General features: G+C 39.4%; 1 protein-coding gene across 1 annotated transcript in view; it reads left to right on the forward strand.

Annotated features, from left to right (window-relative positions):
* The window catches only part of lyplal1 (lysophospholipase like 1), a 29,310-nt gene extending 15,131 nt beyond the window's left edge, over positions 1 to 14,179 (forward strand). Inside the window, exons 3-7 of the mRNA XM_033026367.1 lie at positions 1,032 to 1,323; positions 2,806 to 2,905; positions 4,325 to 4,494; positions 10,188 to 10,303; positions 13,520 to 14,179. Coding sequence (XP_032882258.1) covers positions 1,032 to 1,323; positions 2,806 to 2,905; positions 4,325 to 4,494; positions 10,188 to 10,303; positions 13,520 to 13,747 — 906 coding nt within the window. The 3' untranslated portion in view covers positions 13,748 to 14,179. The remainder of the gene's footprint in view (positions 1 to 1,031; positions 1,324 to 2,805; positions 2,906 to 4,324; positions 4,495 to 10,187; positions 10,304 to 13,519) is intronic.
* The last annotated feature ends 8,126 nt before the right edge of the window (positions 14,180 to 22,305 follow it).

The following is a 22,305-nucleotide window of genomic DNA, read 5'->3' on the forward strand; positions in this document are numbered from 1 at the left end:
GTTTTCGACAAGAACTTTGATAATTATTTTTCCTCACTTCACTTTGCTCATTAATCTTAGGAACTCTAACTAACGATAATAATGGAAGTGTGTAGAAAGGAATTGCAATACTGCTTTACACTGAAGATAGACACAAAATGCTGGAGTAACTCAGCGGGTCAGGCTGCATCTCTGGAGAGAAGGAATGTGTGACGTTTCAGCTCGAGACCCTTCTTCAGACTGCTAAACACTTTAACTCGCCTTCTCATTCTCATTCTGACCTTTCTGTCCAGGGCCTCCTCCACTTACAATGAGGCCAAATGCAAGTTGGAGGACCAGCACCTCATATTTCACTTTGGCAGCTTACAACCCAGCGGTATGAATATTGATTTCTCTAATCTCAAGTAACCCCTTCATTCCCCTTTCCCTGTCCCCCCCATATCCTAGTTCTCCAAGGTACACAAAATTGCTGGGGAAACTCAGCGGGTGCAGCAGCATCTATGGAGCGAAGGAAATAGGCGACGTTTCGGGCCGAAACCCTTCTTCAGACTAGTTCTCCAACTCGTTTCACTGCTCTACTGATTAATTTTACTGTTTGTATGCCTCGTTGTCACCTAACCCGCAGCCTAAATGCCTTGACCAGCCCCTGCTTTGTTCTGTCGCTTTCACACCATTCTATATCTATAGTTTCCCTCTGTCCTGACTCTCAATCTGAAGGGTCTCGGCCCGAATCGTCACCCATTCCTTCTCTCCAGAGATTCTGCTTGTCCCGCTGAGTTACTCCAGCATGTTGTGTCTATCGTCATAATAATGGGAGTGATGGCGAGGGTTGAAAAACCATTTGACATGTTGCTTTACATACCAGCCGCCAAAAAAAGACAATTCAAAACTGAGGATATATTTTTGTACGATGAAATAGAAAGTAGCAATAATCTTTCCCAGCAATGACAAGTGCCAACCTTTAAATTCATCTTTGAAAGGGAAATGTATTTGTGAGCCGTGATGGCTGGCTTTCAGGAACAAGGTTAACATAGTAATTAATGCACTGTCAGGACAGGACAGAAGAGAGGAGCGTTGGTTTTTTGTTATTTTGCTACGAACTGAGAAAAGGTCGCAAGTTGCAACCGACCACACTAGAGGTTGCAACACCAGCTCCTCAATGTTGCAATCACACGCACAGCGACGTGCCGTGTGGCGTCAGACGCAGGGCAGTTTCCAGCAAAGATACTGGAGCTTTGGTTTCCAGGAAGTGCCGGGTTGCAGCCATGGCGATGCAACTGCAGAGGAGCATTGTTGCTCAGACCAAGAGACACACCGCCTCTCTCATCTTCCTTCACGGCTCAGGTTAGGCTGCAGCGATTCATTCGTCACTTTAGACTGCACACAGCTGTCCGTCCCCTCCAACCTTTCCCCCCTTTGCCCAGTTCCCCCTTGTCCACCCCTATTGGGACATCTCATGCAATCTCCAGAGGCCAAAACTGTTACTGGCTGATATTTGTTAATCTGGTGCAGTTTGTTCCATTCAGGGCATCTGTAAAAAGGAACGGTCGTGTAGGAAGGAACTGCAGATGCTGGTTTACATCGAAGATAGACATAAAATGCTGGAGTAACTCAGCGGGGCAGGCAGGATCTCTGGAGAGAAGGAATGTGTGATGTTGGATGTGTGTGGAGTCCTGCCTGCCCCGCTGAGTTACTCCAGCGTTGTGTGTCTATCTTCAATAGAAATAAGCAGCCGTGCAACGGTAATGCAAATGCCAGGATGTCTCAGTGAGGTGTCTCAAATTTGGGTCAGTTGAGTAAAGGTGCAAAAAAAATCAAGCTGAAGAAGGATACATAAGATTTAGGTGCATAGTTATTATTTATTTCAGATCCAGGCATCTATTTGGCATCATTGTGTTTAGTTTTCTGCAGAGCAGTGCAACATAGCACACATGCAATTTCCAGAGATTAGTCTTGGATTCCATCACCTTCAGTTCCTTGTGTCTTGTCTTATTCATTACTATTTCTCCTTATCCTTTTTAACATTTTAAAATAAATTATTTGCTTCTAATAAATTATATTTTGAATCTGTCCCATTGTTGTTTCTGGGGCAGCTTTCAGTATCCAAACTCATTGCATTCAAATGAAGAAGGGTTTCGGCCCGAAACGTCGCCTATTTCCTTCGCTCCATAGATGCTGCTGCACCCGCTGAGTTTCCCCAGCAATTTTGTGTGCATTCAAAGAAGGTTGGCTTTGTTCCTTTAGTGATCAGCTATGGAAGATGATTTCCTATTTATCAAAACCACACAACTTTAGAGAACATCAAACTGAATTCTTCTTAAACCGATCTAATAAAAATAATTCCAGTTTCTCAAGATTCTCCATTATGACCGTTTTATTCCAAGTAACCCTGTGTAAACTTTACTTTGTTACTTAGCTACTAATTTCTCACTGCACATTCCCAGTGAATGTGTTCATTCACTTCTGCCTCTGTGGCAACCCTTTTTCTGTAGAAACATGTTCACTTTTTTGTGTTCTGATTTGTGTGAGCATAGCAGTTCTAATGTTCTCTGCATTAACCAAAATAAAAATTAATTCATGAGGAAATATAGTCATCATTTTATTTTCCGATGCCATACTAATGCCATACAGCATTAGCCAGTATGTTATATTTCTAGGTCCCCAGGACTTGCATATGAATGGAACATAGTTACAGGGAAATATGTTTTAACCTTGTCATTATGACATTATTGTGCCACTTTCATGGCTTCTCTCCCTTTTAAATAATAGACTTTGCCTTGAAATGCAAAACATGCCTACATTCTAATTTATTTTTCTTACCTGTAGGTGATACGGGGCAAGGTGTAAGAGCGTGGATTAAAAATGTATTGGAACAAGACTTGACCTTTCAACACATACGAATAATTTATCCAACAGCACCAGCAAGGTATCATTTAGCTAACTAAAAATAGATGGTAAATGTAAAATTACCAAATTACCAATTACTTAACAAGTGAGTTGTGTACATGTTTTATTTATTGTCCTATGCACAAGTACTGTGAAGTACAAGAACTTGCATCGCAGGCACATCGACTCTCACAACACAAAAAATATAAATTATACATAAATTAACCAAGACAACAAATAAAAAGGTCTGTGGTTTAAAAAAAACCAAGACAGATTCCAAATCAGTGAATAAGTCGCTGGTTGGGCAGGAGATGGTCCATAGTGTTCCTTTGCTGAGACAGGATTAGGGTTGTGAGAGTCTGTTCAAGAACCTGAAGGTTGTGGGAAAGTGGGACAACAGATGGCACAATGGGCTAAGCGTTCGGCTGGCAACCGGAAGGTAGCTGGTTCGAATCCCGCTTGGAGTGCATACTGTCGTTGTGTCCTTGGGCAAGACACTTCACCCGCCTTTGCTTGTGTGTGTCCTTGGGCAAGACACTTCACCCACCTTTGCCTGTGTGTGTGGATGTAATTATGTGAAGCACTTTGGGGTCAATGCAAGTTGACTAAAAATGTGCTATATAAATAAAGAATTTTTTAATTTAGTTATCATGAACCTGGTCATGTTTCTGTACCACCTGCTCAGTGTGAAGAGGATATGTGAAGATAATATGTTCTAAAGTGGCATGTTTTGAACTACTCATTTCCAATAATCTTGAGAAGTTTGTTCTTTAAACTTTATATTTCACAATTTTGTAATGTGTTTCATTGGAAAAGAAAACATTTATTTGATGTATTTTCAAGTCATCTATAGAAAATGATGTTCAGTGGATAGCAGTGGATTTTGTGTGTGTTTAACAAGTTACAGGATGTAGGTCTTACTTAGGTCTTTGTATTGAAGTTTCCTTGCTCTTATTCCCTTCCCTTATCTGATTAGGTTTACTTGTTCACTTTTCATTTTACTTTTTTTCTGGATATTTGTGGTAGGTTTTTTTTACGCTGCATATTGACTTTTTATTTTCCTCAACGAGGCTTTGTTCAGTTCAAAAATCTAATTTGACAAACATTAAAACATTAAAATGAGCAAAGTCAGTCTGCTTTTATTATATTTTCACCATTCACCATTGTGTACACAATTAAGACATCCCAGCTTTACTTTTGTTTTGCAATATTTTTAAGTTGAGCTCAAAGGATACTTGTGTGCGAAAGAACTGCAGATGCTGATTTAAACTGAAGATAGACACAAAATGCAGGAGCAACTCAGCGGGCAGGCAGCATCTCTGGAGAGAAGGAATGGATGATGTTTTGGGTCAAGGCCCTTCTTCAGACCCGCTCAAAGGATACGTGTTGATTTACTGTTCTAAGATAGCTTTGTATATGTTAGTGATGATGGAAAATAATTGTCTGATCACCTTTTCAGATCATACACCCCAATGAATAGAATGCTATCAAATACGTGGTTCGACAGGTACAAAATCAGCTTTAACAGCCCAGAACATCTTGAATCCACGGACTCAATGTCCAGTGTACTGGGTGGGTTGATAGATGAAGAGGTCAGAGCTGGAATTGCAAAGGACAGGATAATCTTAGGTAAAATACATTATCGGTTTCTTAACATTTTCATTAATATGGTCTGTAATCTGAGAATCCACCTTTCTTTTTAGTTCCTATTTCCTGTCCACTATCCCCACATGATTGTGGGGATAGTGTGATTATCACGCTACAGTCACTGGATTGTATCATAGAGTGACTGTCTAAAAATAAAAATGTATGTAGTTGATTATGTCCTTTTGTACTTAGAATTCTGGTCATATCATTTAATTTGTGAAGTCAATCATTTTTTTTTAACTCCAGGGCAAACAAGGATTGTTTTACTTAGAAAAAATGCACACATGTCTAATCAATTTCCTTTCTCTGTGATTCATTTGCTTGAATCCTGTGTAACCCGATATCATTATTGGGAAAAAATGTACATTTTCAGCAGATATCAAATCTTGATGCTGCAAGTCCATACCTTGAATATACCCTAGCTAAACAAATTAACTATTCAAAATAGTTTGATTCAAACATTCAAAGAAAATGGAAAAGTAAATGTGTTTTAATCTGGTGCTTTTAGAACAAGCAGCATCCGTATACAAGCTTTTAACAATTCCAGCATGTCACTAAGAGCTATTTTGGCAATTGTTTATTCCTGATTGTTAAGGAGCTGTCCCACTGCGGCGACCTAATCGGCGAGTTAAGAAGAGTGTCTTCAACCTTGAGGGCCCTCGCCTGGAAAACCTCGAGCTGGATCGACCGTCCGCGTTGAAATGGCCACCTGCATCTGACACACACACACACACACACACACACACACACACACACACACACACACACACACACACACACACACACACACACACACACACACACACACACACCAAAGGGAGCGCGCAGAGGTGGGGGATGGTTGGGGGAGATAAGGGGGGGAGAAGGAGTGGAGAGACTTTTAAGAAGTATAATAAAGTTTAGTGGGCATTTTACCTATCGGTCGGTTTTCCTTGGTCCTGAGAGCTCCAATGAGTCAATCAAAATGCCCAGTCAACAAAGGAGATTGCCTACAGCTGCCCTCAACTGCCTGTAACTAAATAGCAACCCCACTCCGCTGCAATACGAGTTAAAAAGAACCATGCCGACCAAATATTACCCGCGGAAAATTTTTCAACATGCTGAAAATGTTTCTGCGACTTACTGAGGCCGCAAGTATTCGGGAACTTCCCTCGAGCATGAAAGAGAGTTCCTGTGACCTCATAGGACCACGTGTCGACCATGCTGCGAGTTTGAGTCGAGGGCAAACTCATCTAAACTCGGAGATTAGGTCGCCGCAGTGGGACAGTCCCTTTAATTGATTAAGTGATGTGAAAATTTGATCTTTCTGACTTTGTAGAACTGCTGAAAATATACATCTGTTGTTTGTTGTGAAACTATTAATAATTTAACCCAGAGGAAAAAATGATGAAATGGTCAGCTCATTATAACCATTGCAAATAGTTAGATATTTGTGCTCCACTACAATGTGAGCTTGCTTCAAAATGGAGACACAAGGGATGGCAGATGCTCAAATCTTGAATAAAAAACACAAAGCATGTGCTGCAGAGATGCTGCATGACATGCTGAGTTACACTAGCATCTTGTGTATTATTATGCTAGCAGCAGTTTTGTTCACATTCGGGTAAAAAGTACAAACTATAATTACCAAATTTATTGTTGGCTGCAACTGGAACAATTGCCAACCGAAACAGCTTTTCCTTGTTCTCAATTAGCAAAGTGCATCCTGCCTCAATTAATCTAGAAATGCAAAATAGCAAACTGTAATGAGGTGTGAGACTAATTGTTTCTTAGTAACATTTTTTTTCCTGCAGATTAACAGCCCAACGTTTAAAATGTATTGGATTACCTCATCGGAAAGATTCAATTATGCACAATGTGAAAACTCATCTCCTTTCCTTTAATTCTGCTTTCTCTGACATAGGACACAGTGGGAATGCAGCAAATATGTGCTTACTATAATTTCCTAGAACATAGAATACTACAGACACAAAGTGCTGGAGTAATTTAGCGGGTCTGTCAAGTTACTCCAGCATGCTGTGTCTTTCAGGCCACTGTGTTTGTGCCAAACATGATGCCAAGCTAAGCTAATCTCATCTGCCTGCACATGATTCATACCCCCACTATTCTCTGCACATCCATGTAGCCATTAATAGCCTCTTAAACATCATCATCGCATCTGTGTCCACCACAGTAATTGAGGCAGTGTTCTCGGCACCTACCACCCTTTGTTTAAAAAAACTTTCCCTGTAGATGTCCTTTAAACTTTGCCCCTTTCACCGTTAAGCTATGCCCTCTAGTATTTGACATTTCCAATCTATCATATCAATCCATCCATCTATTCCAAGTCTATCCTATCCACGTCTCTCATCATTTTATATACTTCTATTATGTCTACATCAGTGGAGCTGCACACTAAATCTCGTTGCACTGACGTGCAATGACAATAAAAGATATATTATTATATTATTATTATTATTATTATTCTAAATGATTCAAGTCTAAAGTTAAAAGTCCCATTTTTGCATGGCTGACATTTTGACTATTTGTTTGCTCTAATTTTCTCCCTATAGTTTTCCACTTTTGATAAGTCTTCCTATTGTTCTCTACCCTCTGATATGTTTCCTACTTTCACAGTATGCTCATGCAAACTACTTTATTAATGTGTCGACTCACATTTCTTTATTTTTAATCAAAACATAATATAGTAACTAAAATCGGCAGACGAAAAATGAATACTTGGATTGGCTGAAGGATTGCTGATACATGTAATGTTGAACAAAAACTAGGGAGTAAAGGCCAGGGAAGAATGGGATGGAGTAATTGAGGATTGTTCAACCAGATGAATGAAGGCTGTACAAAATTAAAGTCATGAATGGTTGCATACTTAACAAGTTAGACCAAGTTCCAATATAAATGTAATATTTTTTCTCCAAGACATAAATATTTCTGCTGATGACTAGTCATCCATTGAAAAACAAAATTGGCACTATGAGTTTGACATCACAGATTAATGCAAAACAATGCAATATTGGTTAAACATATATTGGCAATAGTGGCATATTGGCAATCAACAATATCCTTGATACTTAAACATGCTCTAATACTGAAGAACACATTTTGCAAGCAAACAAGTTGTAACTACCCCAGTATGATATTGAATTTCTATTTCAGTAACTCCATGAAAAATACCCGAGGTTAAATTAAAGGATTGTTTCCATGTTTCTAATCATAAAATGCAATAATAATGAATAAATAAGCTGATCATATTTTTTATAATGTTTTGGATTGTATGACAGCCTAGTAGAATGTAGTTTCTTTTTGGGCACATTTTGAAATGCCATTATGTATGTTACAGATTGAAGACTATTAAATCCTTAAGGAAATAAAACAAGATTGGCAGTTATGTGGAAAAGTTTGTTGAATCCCTGAATAAATCACTTAATGTCACCATGAAGGAAATATCCTTGTCAGTCAACAGTGGGTAGTTAATCTCTCTTTGCTATCCAAAATGATACAGAAAGACTTATAACATTGTTTTGTGCTTCAAGAAACTGGCAACTAAGTATAATAAATTTGTGACTGAATTAATTAAAACTATGCAAGCCAAAAAAAATCATTTGAAATTAACATATTGAAATTTGGTTCTTGTGAAAATTTATCCCAGTTGTAAGATAAAGTCAGTTTCTCTTGAAACATGTTAACTGAAATCAACAAGTGTGTTACAGTCACTATACTCAACGGGAAGGCATTATGGTACTGACAGACAAATTGCAGGGTTTTCTTTAGAAAGGTAAATCAAGAGTGCAAATCTTTGGTATATTATAATTTCAAACAGAAAATGAATTGGTCAACCACATAAAATGTGTAATTACATAGTTATTCAAATCTCATGGTGCCTAATATATGTGTGTAAAGATACCATCATGAGTAACTACAGACCTTCTTGCCAGCATGTGACTAAATAAATGCAGTGATTTACCTTATAAAGTGTCACTTGAAAGGCTGTTACTAAAATTGCATTGCTGTGTGTGCGAACTTTGCTTTGATCTCTATAACTGTATTATGTTTTAAACACACTAATAAATCAAGCAAACTGTTTTGCCTTTTTTTTGCAACAAGCTTCTGCTTGGAAAGATGTTGTTTGAGCAGATTGAACTTTTAGGATTGGGAACATTTTAACAGGATTAACAGACTCTCTGGTTAAAAAGTCAGAAAAATGAAATGCCATTTGGCCTGTTGAAGTAGATTTCAACCACAAGGTCAGCCTCTATCTATACAATGCTGTTAGGTATTAAGAAAACACCTCAAGGTATTTCTTAGAAGCACGATCAAACAAAATGTGACACAGAATCAAATAAGTAATATTAGAGCAGACCAAAAATTTGGTCAAAGTGCTAGGTTTAAGGAAAAAAGTGAAGTAGACAAGGAGTTTGACGCAAAGGGGTGTGGAGGTGATTACAGGGACAGAGAGACAGGTCCATAGGAGGATTAGAAAACAAGGGTGAACATTTTAAATAAAAACACTGATTGATAGGGTACCAAATCCCCAAATCTGTTCCATTTGGTTCTTTTTTTTGTTTGACAACCTCTGAACTAAATCAATCCTTTACTTATCGGTTGGGTACCTGAGGTTATTATTAATGCAACCAAAGACTCCTCTTTATTTAGGTTTTTAATTCGAATTCTCTCTGAAAACTCAATTGATCCTACTTCCATTTCGTATTAATCAGTGATCTTTCTTCTTCAAAGGCAGTGTTAAGTGTATGTCAAAGATCAGTGCAGGACAAAGGATGTGATGATACACATTAACCTAGGTTTTTATCATTGTAATATCTTTTTGGAACATCCCATCTTATCTCACAGAAAAAAAGCCATTTCAGTTGAGCAGATGTATCTTCATCAGTTTCTGGTTTCTTCCTATAAGGTAGCTTGGGTCATTAATTATCATATTTAACTGGATGAGTTTTGTGCTATTTGTCCTGCATCATAATGCTTGCCAAATCTTCTTTGGTAAAATATAAACACTAACAATCTTGGTGTACTTTATACACCAAAAATTAATTTCTTATCTTTTCTTTCATACTAGTTTGCCTTGTTATTTTACTTTTTTTAAAGATGGCCAAAAACATTATATTCCAAATATATTATATATATTATTTTGGTGTATAAAGTATCGCTCCCAGTGATTACATTGCATGCAAACATGTTTTATGTGATTAACAAACTGCTGGTACAACATTTTCGTCAGTCAGTCAGTCACTCTTCGTCCCTATCCTAACGTACCCATTCCCTTTGTTCTCTTTACACACCCCACCCCATCCTTTTCTGCACATTTTATTTTAACTTTCCCTAGTTTTAATGAAGGGTCTTCAACCCCAAGTGTTAACTCTATTTCTTCCTCCACAGCCACTGCTTGATTTGCTGAGTGTCTCTATTTCAGGTTTCTGCATTTTTTCCTTTCGGATTATTAGAAGTTGGTAAGTGTGGAAAGTCATGTGTTAATCAAGAAATTGGCCAAATTCTTTGGTTTGAGCCCTGGATGGAATATTACAAATATAAACGTAAATCAACTTTCAATTACACCTATAAATAATCACAGCCTTTACATGCTGTTATTTTACAAATGCTGCAAAATTATAGCTTTTGTTATATTCTATGGAACAATTGATTTTAATCAATTTTTGACTCTGCAGGAGGATTTTCAATGGGTGGGGCGATGGCAATGCACTTAGCCTATAGATTTCACCCACAAGTAGCAGGAGTATTTGCTTTATCTTCTTTCTTGAATAAGAATTCTGTTGTCTACCAGGTAAGAAGTGGGACTTGTGTTCCTTTAGCAATTTTGATGATCTCAGGCTGTCTTAAATAATTTAATAGCCTCTTAGGTTATGATTGTTTGACTTGTATTTTCAAAGGTGCAGCGAGTTTGCACAAAAGTCTGAGGGGTTATATAATGAATGAATAGCCTGCTTTGTTAGTCTTTGGATGTTTCATCACCATTTCAATATGTCACACAAATTCTAACCCACTATCTTCTCACTTACCTGGGATGGCTGCCAATTAGCCATACTGATTCCGTCAGGGTAAATATGTTTAGGTAGACAAAATCTACCTGAATTGTGATTGATACTGAAGGGCGACATAGCACCTTTATTGGGATGAATGAAACATTACCAATGAGGCACAACACATACAATGGCCTCCATAATGTTTGGAAAAAGACCCATCATTTATTTATTTGCCTCTACTCCAGAATTTGAGATATGTAATAGAAAGAAAATACATGTAGTTAAAGTGCACTTTGTCAGATTTTAATAAAGGCCATTTTTAAACATTTTGGTTTTACCATGTAGAAATTACAGCAGTGTTCATACATAGCGCCCCCCCCGCTTGAAGACTGCTTGAAGTCTGCAATTCATGGACATCATCGGGTGCTGGGTGTCTTCTCTGGTGATGCTCTGCCAGGCCTGTATTACAGCCATCTTTAGCTTATGCTTGTTTTGGGGGCTAGTCCCCTTCAGTTTTCTCGTCAGCATATAAAAGGCATGCTCAATTGGGTTCAGATTGGGTGATTGACTTGGCTACTCAAGAAATGACAATTTTTTAGCTTTGAAAAACTCCTTTGTTGCTTTAGCAGTATGTTTGGGATCATTGTCTTGCTGTAGAATGAACCGCCGCCCAATGAATTTTGAGGCATTTGTTTGAACTTGAGCAGATAGGATGTGTCTATACACTTCAGAATTCATTATGCTACTACCATCAGCAGTTGTATCATCAATGAAGATAAGTGAGCTAGTACCTTCAGGCCATCTTGGGCAGTTCCAAAGATCTTATAGCGAGCAAGATGGTCCACTCCGCTAAAAAGCCGTAGTAGGGTCATGGGTAAACTTCAGCGCCATTTCCGTAACCGGCTTCCGTCATGGCGTCAAGCTAATTCGGGGAGATTCTGCTATATCAGGCTGAGAGATTAAAGGATAGACACAAAATGCAGCGGGTCGGGCGGCATTTCTGGACAAAAGGAATAGGTGACATTTCGGGTCGAGACCCGTCTTCAGACTGTCAGGGGAAAGAGGAACTCAAATCATCTCCCCCCCCCACACCCCCTCCCTCCCTTCCTCCGACACCGGCACCCCCTTTTTTTGTTAAACATCTACTTCCTTCGGGTTTTTTTTAATTTTCCCCTTACCATTTCCGTACTCTTTTGATAGCTGCCATGACCCGTGTGTGTGTGTGTGTGTGTTTGTCTGTCTCTCTCTCTCTCTGAGGGGAGAAGCGCCGGCACCAAGAGCGAGCGAGCCCGCAGACAGACGGACGAAAGCAACAATCATAGAGCGGAATAGGTTACCAAAGATCTTTGTAGGTCACATTTCGGCTCGAGACCCTTCTTCAGGCTGAGTCAGGGGAAAGAGGAGCAAGAGATATAGACGGTACTAAGGACAAATGAATGGAAGATATGCCTATATCTCCCGTTTCCCTTTCTCTTGACTCCGGTGCGTACTACACGTCAGTCCATTGTATTTCGCAGGAGTGGACCATCTTGCTCGCTATAAGATCTTTAGGCAGTTCCTTCTCTCCTCCATACTTTGCTCTTGCCATCACTCTGATATAAATTAATTTTGTCTCGTCTGTCCACAAGACCTTTTACCAGAACTGTGGTATTAATTATACTTTTTGGCAAACTGTATCCTGGCCATCCTATGTTTGTAGCTAACCAGTGGTTTGCATCTTGCAGTGTAGCCTCTGTATTTCTGTTCATGAAATCTTCTGCGGACAGTGGTCATTGACAAATCCACACCTGACTCCTGAAGAATGTTTCTGATCTGTCGGACAGGTGTTTGGGGATTTTTCTTTATTATAGAGAGAATTCTTCTGTCATCAGCTGTAGAGTCCCTTTGCGATTAGTAAGCTCACCAGTGCTCTCATTCTTCTTCATGGTGTTCCAAACAGTTGATTTTGGTAAGCCTAAAGTTTGGCTGATGTCTCTAACAGTTTTAGTTTTGTTTCTCATAATGGCTTCTTTGACTTTCATTGGCACAACTTTGGTCCTCATGTTGATAAACAGCAATACAAGTTTCCAAAAGGGAAAGACTGAAGGAAAGACTAGGTGCTGGGAGCTCTCTTATACCTGCATTGGGGAAGCAATTAAACACACCTGAGCAATTCCAAACACCTGTCAGGACAAGTGTCCCAAACATTATGGTGCCCTGAAAGGGGGGGACTATGTATAAACACAGCTGTAATTTCTACATGGTGAAACCAAATGTATAAAATGGCCTTTATTAAAATCTGACAAGGTGCACTTTAACCACATGTGGTTGTTTTCTATTACAAATCTCAAATTGTGGAGTACAGAGGCAAATAAATAAATGAATGGGTCTTTGTCCCAAACATTATGAAGGGCACTGTATAGGACAATCTTTTGCTGTTCTAAAGAAGATGGGCATTTAGTGTTATTGCTAACATTTACAGCAAATATATAGGAAAATATTTATTGTTAGTATCCCAGTACAGTTTCATGCCAAATACGTTCTCATCGTAAATAATTAACTTTTAATTAATTTTAATTTAATTAAGTTTATTTTGAAGTATTGCAATGAATCCCAGAGTAAAACTATTTAAAAGCTTTTGATTTGTGTCATTTTTGGAATTTTTATATGTATATTCGATTGGCTTTTGTTTTTAAAACATTTAAGTACATTGCCTTGTTGTTGGGAACCACTAACCTAACTCCATTGAGTTTCTAAGTTTTGGCTAGACCTAAATATTAAGCCTTATGAATGGTGAATTCAATCATAACAATATTTTACCTTTTTGTCTACTACATTTTTTAGTATTCATGGAAATGTTTAATGGATTTATTAATTGTACTTGTACACAAGTTTCGATGCATCTGGTCAATTGGTACATTGAAAAAAAGTTTGATCTTTCTTGGAAGTTTTACTCTTTTCTATTTTGTTTAATGAAAAGGACAATAAAATATCAGTTATATATAGGGTGCATGTGAATAACATATTCTTGTCTTCAGGTTATACAGAATGCTAAATTGCCAATGCCTGAATTGTTCCAAAGTCATGGAGACAGTGACCAACTCGTTTTATATGAGTGGGGTAAAGAGACCTGTGAAACTCTACATTCACTGGGAGTGAAAACCACTTTTAATACTTTTCCTAATCTCCACCATGAACTTTGCAAACCAGAGCTGGAACAGCTGAAGTCATGGATTTTACATAAGCTGCCTGATAATGAACAATAATACTATTCATTCTGAATAAAATAGTACTAAATGTACATTTATTTTGTAAACCATGCATCGGGGATGAAAATATGTCATGGAAGACACCAGTGAGAGCTGTGTGAGTAAGGCAAAAAAGAATCACCATGAACTATTGAGCTAATGTAGTACTTTTCCTGAATTGCATTACTGACTTATTCTGATGAAATGCTCTGATATACGAAGTAGTTTGTCATTATCATTATGCTCTTAAAATTACTTACAGATGACGCACAACAGTCTGTTTTGCATGCTCCTATTCTTTATTGCAAATATTATTAGCTATAGTATTAAATATCTACACTTACGTTAAAAGTGGAGCTATTTATTGCAGGTCATTTTTGATCATTATTATACACATTTCTATTCCATCTTTTACTGTCTCCGATTAAAGTTGAGAAACCTCCAAAAACAGAATGACTATTCTTTTCATTGCCTTTGTTCCGTATGTACACTTCATTGTGAATAACCAACTTCAATCCTTTAGGGCTGGCATCTATTATGTTTTGAAAATAGTAGGTTGGCCTTGTCTGAGTACCTAGAAGCCATCAATCTCAACTGGTTCTTATGGTTACAAAGTGCTGGTGGAACTCAGTGGGTCAGGCAGCATCAGAGGAGGGAAATGGATGGATGACATTTTGAATTGAGACACTACTTCAGATTCTGCCTGACCTTCTGAGCTCCTCCAGCACAGTCTTTTATTCCCTCAAGATTCCAGCATCTGCAGTCCATGCTCCTTATGGTTTCTCACTTTAAGAATGTCCCTGTAATGCCAGGTGTACCTGAAGGTGGTGCTATGATAGTTTTTACTGATTCCAAATCAGTGACTGATCATTGGCCTTGAAAGAGAAAATGCTATTCTAGGCAAAAGCCATTGGTTGAGTATGAGGCAGAGTGGATTCAGTTGCCTAAATTTACATTATTTTAATGATTTTATGTCATTCCATTATAGACCCTCTAGCTAAATGGCATGCTTCTGTGTAAATCCAACACTTGTTGTGAGAAACATATGTTTTATTCTGAATAATGTTGTTGAACAAGTTTAACAATGTACGGGAAGCCAGCCTGGCCAGGTGATTGGCATTTCCGTGAAAGAGCATTTTGGAAACAGTGATCATAACTCCTTAGGTTTTAAGAAAGTTATGAATAAGGATAACTGTAGACCTTGGGGGGGGAAAGTACTAAATTGGGGGAATGGAAATTACAACATTATTAGGGAGAAGCTCAGGAGAGTCAATTGGGAGCAGCTTTTATTGGGTGAATTAACAACTGACACGTGGAAGTCATTTAAATAGCAACTGATCAGAGTTCAGGACTGGAATGTTCCAATAAGAAGGAAGGATAGGCACAGTAAGGTAAGGATCATTGGATAATGAGAGAGGTTGCAAATTTGGTTAAAAAGGAAAAAGGAGCATATGTGAGGTTTAAGAAGATGAAATCCACCAGGGCCTTTGAGGAACGTAAAGAAAGCTGGAAAGAACTCGTGGGTAATTAGAAGGGCCAGAAGGGGCCATGAAATGTCAGTGGCAAGTCAAATTAATGAAATTCCCAGCAATTCTTATAAATTACATTAAATACAAAATGGCTATTGAGAGAAGGAATCACTCAAATAAAGGAGGGAATTTCTGCTTGGAATTAGAGGATGTAGGCAAGGTACTAAACAAATATTTTGCAACGGGGTTCACGGAGGGGAAGGATGTGGAGACAGGAGAGATCAGTACAGAGTATACTAATGTACGATGTCAATTTGAGATCAAGTAGGATGTGATGTTAGAGTTCTTGAGGAGCATTAATGTTTGTAAGGTCACCAGGGCCTGATGGGTTATATCCCAGGTTATATAGGCACGAGAGAAGATTTCTGGGGTCCTGATGATGATATTGTATCCCCTCCGCCGCGGACGAGATCCCACAGGTCCGGATTGTAGCCAATGTTATTTTTTAAATTCCTTTGTTTCCCATAGCAGAGATAATCCAGACAATTATAGATTGATGAGCCTCATATCAGTGACAGGGAAGGTATTGGGGAGGATTTTTAGGGACAGGATGTACGCACATTTTGAAGAAAATTGGATAATTAGGGCCAATCAGTATGGCTTTGCGTTGGTCAGATCATGCCTGACAATCTTGATTGAGTTTTTTGAGAAGGTGCTGAAGCTGATTGATGATGGTAGGGCAGTGATGTTCACATGGACCTGAGTAAGGAATTTGGTGAGTTCCTTCATGGTAGACTGATCCAAAAGATAAATATGCATAGGATCCACAGCAATCTGGTAGTTTTTATTTGGAACTAGCTTACCCGTTGAAGAGAGAGGATCAGTGGAAGTATTCAATAATCAATAATACAATAAATTAATAATCCATAAGATTTGTTAATCAGACCATAATAGTGCCAAAAAAAACCCCAAAGTGCACAGTGCACCCAAAACAAAGTCATAGTTGCTGAGGTAGTGTTGTGGTTAGTGTTGTGCAGTGTTTAACAGCCTGATGGTTGTTGGATAGAAGCTGTTTTTGAACTTGGACATCATGATTTTCAGACTCCTGTACCCACTTCCCGATGGTAGTCGCGAGATGAGAATGTGGCCAAAGTGGTGTTGGTCTTTATAACCATATAACCATATAACAATTACAGCACGGAAACAGGCCATCTCGACCCTTCTAGTCCGTGCTGAACACGTATTCTCCCCTAGTCCCATATACCTGCGCTCAGACCATAACCCTCCATTCCTTTCCCGTCCATATAACTATCCAATTTATTTTTAAATGATAAAAACGAACCTGCCTCCACCACCTTCACTGGAAGCTCATTCCACACAGCCACCACTCTCTGAGTAAAGAAGTTCCCCCTCATGTTACCCCTAAACTTCTGTCCCTTAATTCTTAAGTCATGTCCCCTTGTTTGAATCTTCCCTACTCTCAGTGGGAAAAGCTTATCCACGTCAACTCTGTCTATCCCTCTCATCATTTTAAAGACCTCTATCAAGTCCCCCCTTAACCTTCTGCGCTCCAAAGAATAAAGCCCTAACTTGTTCAACCTTTCTCTGTAACTTAGTTGCTGAAACCCAGGCAACATTCTAGTAAATCTCCTCTGTACTCTCTCTATTTTGTTGACATCCTTCCTATAATTAGGCGACCAAAATTGCACCCCATACTCCAGAATTGGCCTCACCAATGCCTTGTACAATTTTAACATTACATCCCAACTTCTTTACTCAATGCTCTGATTTATAAAGGCCAGCACACCAAAAGCTTTCTTTACCACCCTATCTACATGAGATTCCACTTTCAAGGAACTGTGCACAGTTATTCCCAGATCCCTCTGTTCACCTGCATTCTTCAATTCCCTACCATTTACCATGTACGTCCTATTTTGATTTGTCCTGCCAAGATGTAGCACCTCACACTTATCAGCATTAAACTCCATCTGCCATCTTTCAGTCCACTCTTCCAACTGGCATAAATCTCTCTGTAGACTTTGAAAATCTACTTCATTATCTACAACCCCACCTATCTTAGTATCATCTGCATACTTACTAATCCAATTTACCACACCACCATCATTGATGATATTTTGCTGACTTTTTGATTCCTATAGATCCTGTTGACGGCGGGGAGTCGGTATCCGTGATGGACTGGGCAGTGTCTACCACTTTTTGCAGTCTCCTTGAATCCAGGGCATTTGAGTTAACAAACCAGGCTGTGGTGCAACTAGTCAGTATGCTTTCTACAATACACCTGCAGAATTTCAATAGAGTATTCGGCGACACACCAACTGTCCTCGGGTAAGGAAGCAAAAGCGTTAATGTAATTATGATTGTGATTCCACAATATGCCTGGCCCAGGACAGATCTTCAGAGATATGCATTCCCAGGAACTTGAAGCTGTTAATAATAATATAATAATAATAATAATAATAATGTCTTTATTTATATAGCACATTTTTAGTCAACTTGCATTGACCCCAAAGTGCTTCACATAATTACATCCACACACACAGGCAAAGGTGGGTGAAGTGTCTTGCCCAAGGACACACACAGGCAAAGGTGGGTGAAGTGTCTTGCCCAAGGACACAACGACAGTATGCACTCCAAGCGGGATTCGAACCAGCTACCTTCCGGTTGCCAGCCGAACACTTAGCCCATTGTGCCATCTGTCGTTAACTCTCACCACTGCCATCACATCGGTAAAGACAAGTTCATGGATCCTCAACTTTCCCTGCCAAGTCTACAATCAGCGTCTTGGTCTTGCTGCATTGGGCGTAGGATTGTTATTCTGGCACTATTAAATTAATTGAAATTTATATGTGTGGCATTGCTAATCTCAATTTAATGCCCATTCCCTAAAGTTCACTGTTGCTAATATCTCTGTATCTCCATGTCTAAACATTGCTTGAAATGTTTTGTCTCCATTATTGTTGTGCTTACTTATACTTTAATTCTCCCATTTTTTCTGATGCTATCTCAGAATTAGGCAACAGGAGTCGCTAACTCCAAGTCAGAAGTTCTTGGATACCTTAATTAGGCCAACATTTCAATGTATAGGTTCAATGAAATAGCAAACTGGGATGAAGTCATCTTTATTAAATAGATGTTGAAGAATCATCATTCAAAGAGATGCAGTCAAATGCTGACTGCTTTCCCCAATACAGATGAAACAGTTTGGTTTGAGTACTATTATTAAATTTGATGAGTCTGACAGTTAATTACCATGACAATTATTGAGAATTATGTGCCAACTTAGACCAGTTATAGTATTTTTGATCAGGTTCTCATTGTATATCTAAGTTGTCACCGATGGATTTTTGAGGGTGTGCCATCATCAAAATGTATTTACATCGCACCTGTGAAATCCCTGAAGTGTACTGATGCACTTGATGTACAAAGAATGATATTGTTGTTGTGAACACAAGAAACATTCCTCATGGAGAAATTTCCCCAAAACGGCAATGATATTTGGTGAGGTGGATGAATTCCAGTAAAGGTCATTAGTGTTAAGCGGCCTTTTCACGGGGCGAGTTGACGCAAGATGTCACCAGAGTGAAGTGGTCGTGGTCCAGCACGAGTCTCGCAAGATATAACGGCAGTAGATAAAGAGTTCCCACGGTACTCGGCATTTCTGCTATTTGTGCGAGTGACTTGTCCGTTTACCGAACTTTCCCGTTAAATCTTGAATGAACATCGTGAACTACACGTGACACAAATGATGTAACTTTTTTTTTCACACACTATATATATCCTCCCTTGGTTGAATTGGCTCATTTGGAGACATATTTTACTGTGTATGTGGTGGACACAGATGGACTGAGCACAGTACCTCGGTCTTACTGTGTGGGAGAGGGGGAGAAAGAGACGTACACTCACAGAGGCAGAGTCTCTCAGCCTGTGTAAGAGGGAGGGAGAGAGAGAGAGAGGCACACACAAGGTGGATGTGAAATCTCACCTGCCTGTTTCAGTGACAGACACCCGCCGTCAGTAAATGAAGACACCCCCATCTGTCTCCCCCTCCTCTCCCTCGACTCCCCCACCTTTCTCTCCCAACTCCAGTCCCGTCCCGACCCCCTGGGAAACTGAATAGAGCAACAGTCAACTGCTGCCTGTGCGCTGATATGACAATAAAGGCTACTTTACTTTACTGAGTTAAAGAGTTCCCACGGTAGACTGTAAAACTGGGACCCTGGTTCTGGACTCCCCCAACACCGGAACCCTTCTTCAGACAGCCTAATCGGAATTGAGTCTGAAGATGTGTCTCGTCCCGAAACATCAGCTTTTTTTCTCCAGAGATGCTGCTTGACTCGCTGAGTTACTCCAGCTTTTTGTGTCTGTCTTCGGTTTAAACCAGCATGTACAGTTCACTCCTTACACGGGTCTCTGTACAACATTGATTGGTAGCGTTCCGGACCCCTGGACCCGAGGACTCCGACCTGTATCTCTCAAAGAAGTACATGTGAAAATTTTCTCACGGACCATAAAAATGCGTAACCTTTCAGTAAAGTCCCTTTTAAAGTCCCTTTTAAAGATTATAGTTATTTTCTTGAATCTCATTACCATAACTCATGAATAAGTTGATGTCCATATGCGGATGCAAATCTTTATTTTTATTTATTTTTTAAATTCAATCCCACATAAGATAATTTTTACTCACCTTCTGTTCCCTCTGTCCAGCTTCCGGGTTCACCGTTCGCAGGAGTTCCCACGGTACCCGCAAGAGTTATTACGGATATCGCACTGGCCACTACGTTCATATAATGTTGCAATACTCAACCACAAGTGTACAAGTCAATCTTGGAGAAATTCAAACTTTCTTGAATTTTCTCCCGAGTGACCAAGTTACACGATGAACTGCCGTTAGCGCTACGGTGGTCCACGGTGGTCCACGAATGCCGCACTGTTATCGCACGAGGTTCCCACGATGTTAAACTCCGGTTAACTCTTGCGTCAAGTCGCCCCGTGAAAAGGCCGCTTAAGGAGCAGAATTAGGTCATTCGACTCATCAAGTCGACCGCCATTCAATCATGGCTGATCTGTCTCTCCCTCCTAACCCCATTCTCCTGCCTTCTCCCCATAAACTTTGACACCTGTACTAATCAAAAATCTATATCTGCCTTAAATATATCCACTCACTGCTTCCACAGCCTTCTGTGGCAAAGAATTCCACAGATTCACCAATTCTCTGTTCATCTTTGAAGGATGATTTCTTAATGTACATTTTAATCTGCCAATTTCATCCTGGGCCACAGAGAAAGAGAGAGAGAGAAGCCATACAGCTTGGAAACAGGCCCTTCAGCCCAACTTGCCCACACCAGCTAACAGGCCGATCCATGCTAGTCCCACCTGCGTGCGTTTGGCCCGTTTCCTTCTAAACTATCCTATCCATATACCTGTCCAAATGTTTTGTAAATGTTGTGATAGTACCTGTCTCAACTACCTCCTCTGGCTGTCCATTCCATACACCCATTGCCCTTTGTGTAAAAAAGGTTCCCCTCAAGTTTCTATTAAATCTTTCTCCTCTCACCTTAACCCTATGTCCTTCAGTTCTTGATTTCCCCTCTCTGGGTAAAATACTCTGCAGTTAGCTTATCTATACCTCTCATGATCTTGTACACCTCTATAAGACTACCCCTCACCCTCCTGTGCTCCAAGAAATAAAGTCCTCGCCTGCTCAACATCCCCCCCCCCCCCCTACAACTCAGGCCCTTGAGTCCTGTCAACATCCTCATAAAGGGAGAAAATCTCACCCAACTGCTGACTGAAATGTTGGCTTAATTTATACATCCGTGTGCCTAGACTGGGACTTGAACCCATAAAATGACTTAGAAATTGAGCAAAATACAGTGCTGGAAGAACTCAGTAGATCAGGTAGCATCTGCGGAGGGAATGGGTGGGCATTGTTTTAGGGGCCGTTCTTCAGACTGTTTTGAGTAGGGAAGAGAAAACTGGAAAAGAGGAGTGGTGGCGGGATGAGTAGCAAGTAATAGGTGGATATAGATGAGGGGGGTTCGATTGTTAGCCTGCATCTGGGGAGGGAATGGATATGCAATTAGATATTGAGTAATCTGCCAAATGAACTAGACTAACGCATCATAAGATGCTGAACCAAGACTTTGTGAAGGAATTCTCTACAGTGCCTCTTACCCCAATTGTGTCTGTAGTGATACCGTCAAAAGCCAGTTATCTTGTGTCACTCTTAGTTGTTGCTTCTTGTTATTGCTTATTGTCACCCTTCTTATTGGTGCTCTGGGAGTGGTTGCCAAGTTTTCCTGTATAACACTCATTCTCTTCCCTGTGAAGCTGGAAGTTCCCAAAATGTGCAACAACAATGGACAAAAAAATTGATTTCTTATTGAGGATTAATATGAGTGAAAGGAACAATGTCGTAATGCAACAGATAAGGCACATTAAATAATGAAACAACATATGAAATAAATGTGGATGGGATGAAAGGAAAAACAATTGGGATGTGTTGAATGAAATATGGTCAGTATGTAGAAACATAACATTTATTGTCAAGGTAGCTTTGACACTAACAAATTATAGTGATTAAGACATTTTCCTGTGCCTATAATTTTGTCATGGAAAATAACTGGTGCCACTAGTGCATTTGAAGGAGTAAATCTGATCCATGAAAGAAATGTTTGTTCCTTGTAACTGCCAGTGTTTCCACAGAACACCTCCGCTTTGCCAACTGGATCATCAGTGCCAACCATTAATGAGCCCAGAACTGATTTGGTATGGGTGACTTGCTAGCATTCATACTAAATATTGATAAATAATCTGCTCCAGTGTTCTGTACAATCATGTTAAAAATAACCATAACAAAAACAGTGCAGGAAAATTTCTGGTCAAAGTAAAGCATGATTAAACCATAAAATAAACCATAAAGTACAAAATAAAAACAAAGTGATAAAAAACATTTACAAAATGTTCCTGGTATTTTGTTTCTGATTTTTGCACAGACAAACATAGAATATTATTCTACACTGAGGATGGTTAACACATTTTCAAAAACTGCATCAAAATAAAATCACTGCAAAGAGATTGTGTTTA

The sequence above is a fragment of the Amblyraja radiata genome, chromosome 8, assembly GCF_010909765.2.
Source record: "Amblyraja radiata isolate CabotCenter1 chromosome 8, sAmbRad1.1.pri, whole genome shotgun sequence".
NCBI classification, from domain to species: Eukaryota; Metazoa; Chordata; class Chondrichthyes; order Rajiformes; family Rajidae; genus Amblyraja; species Amblyraja radiata.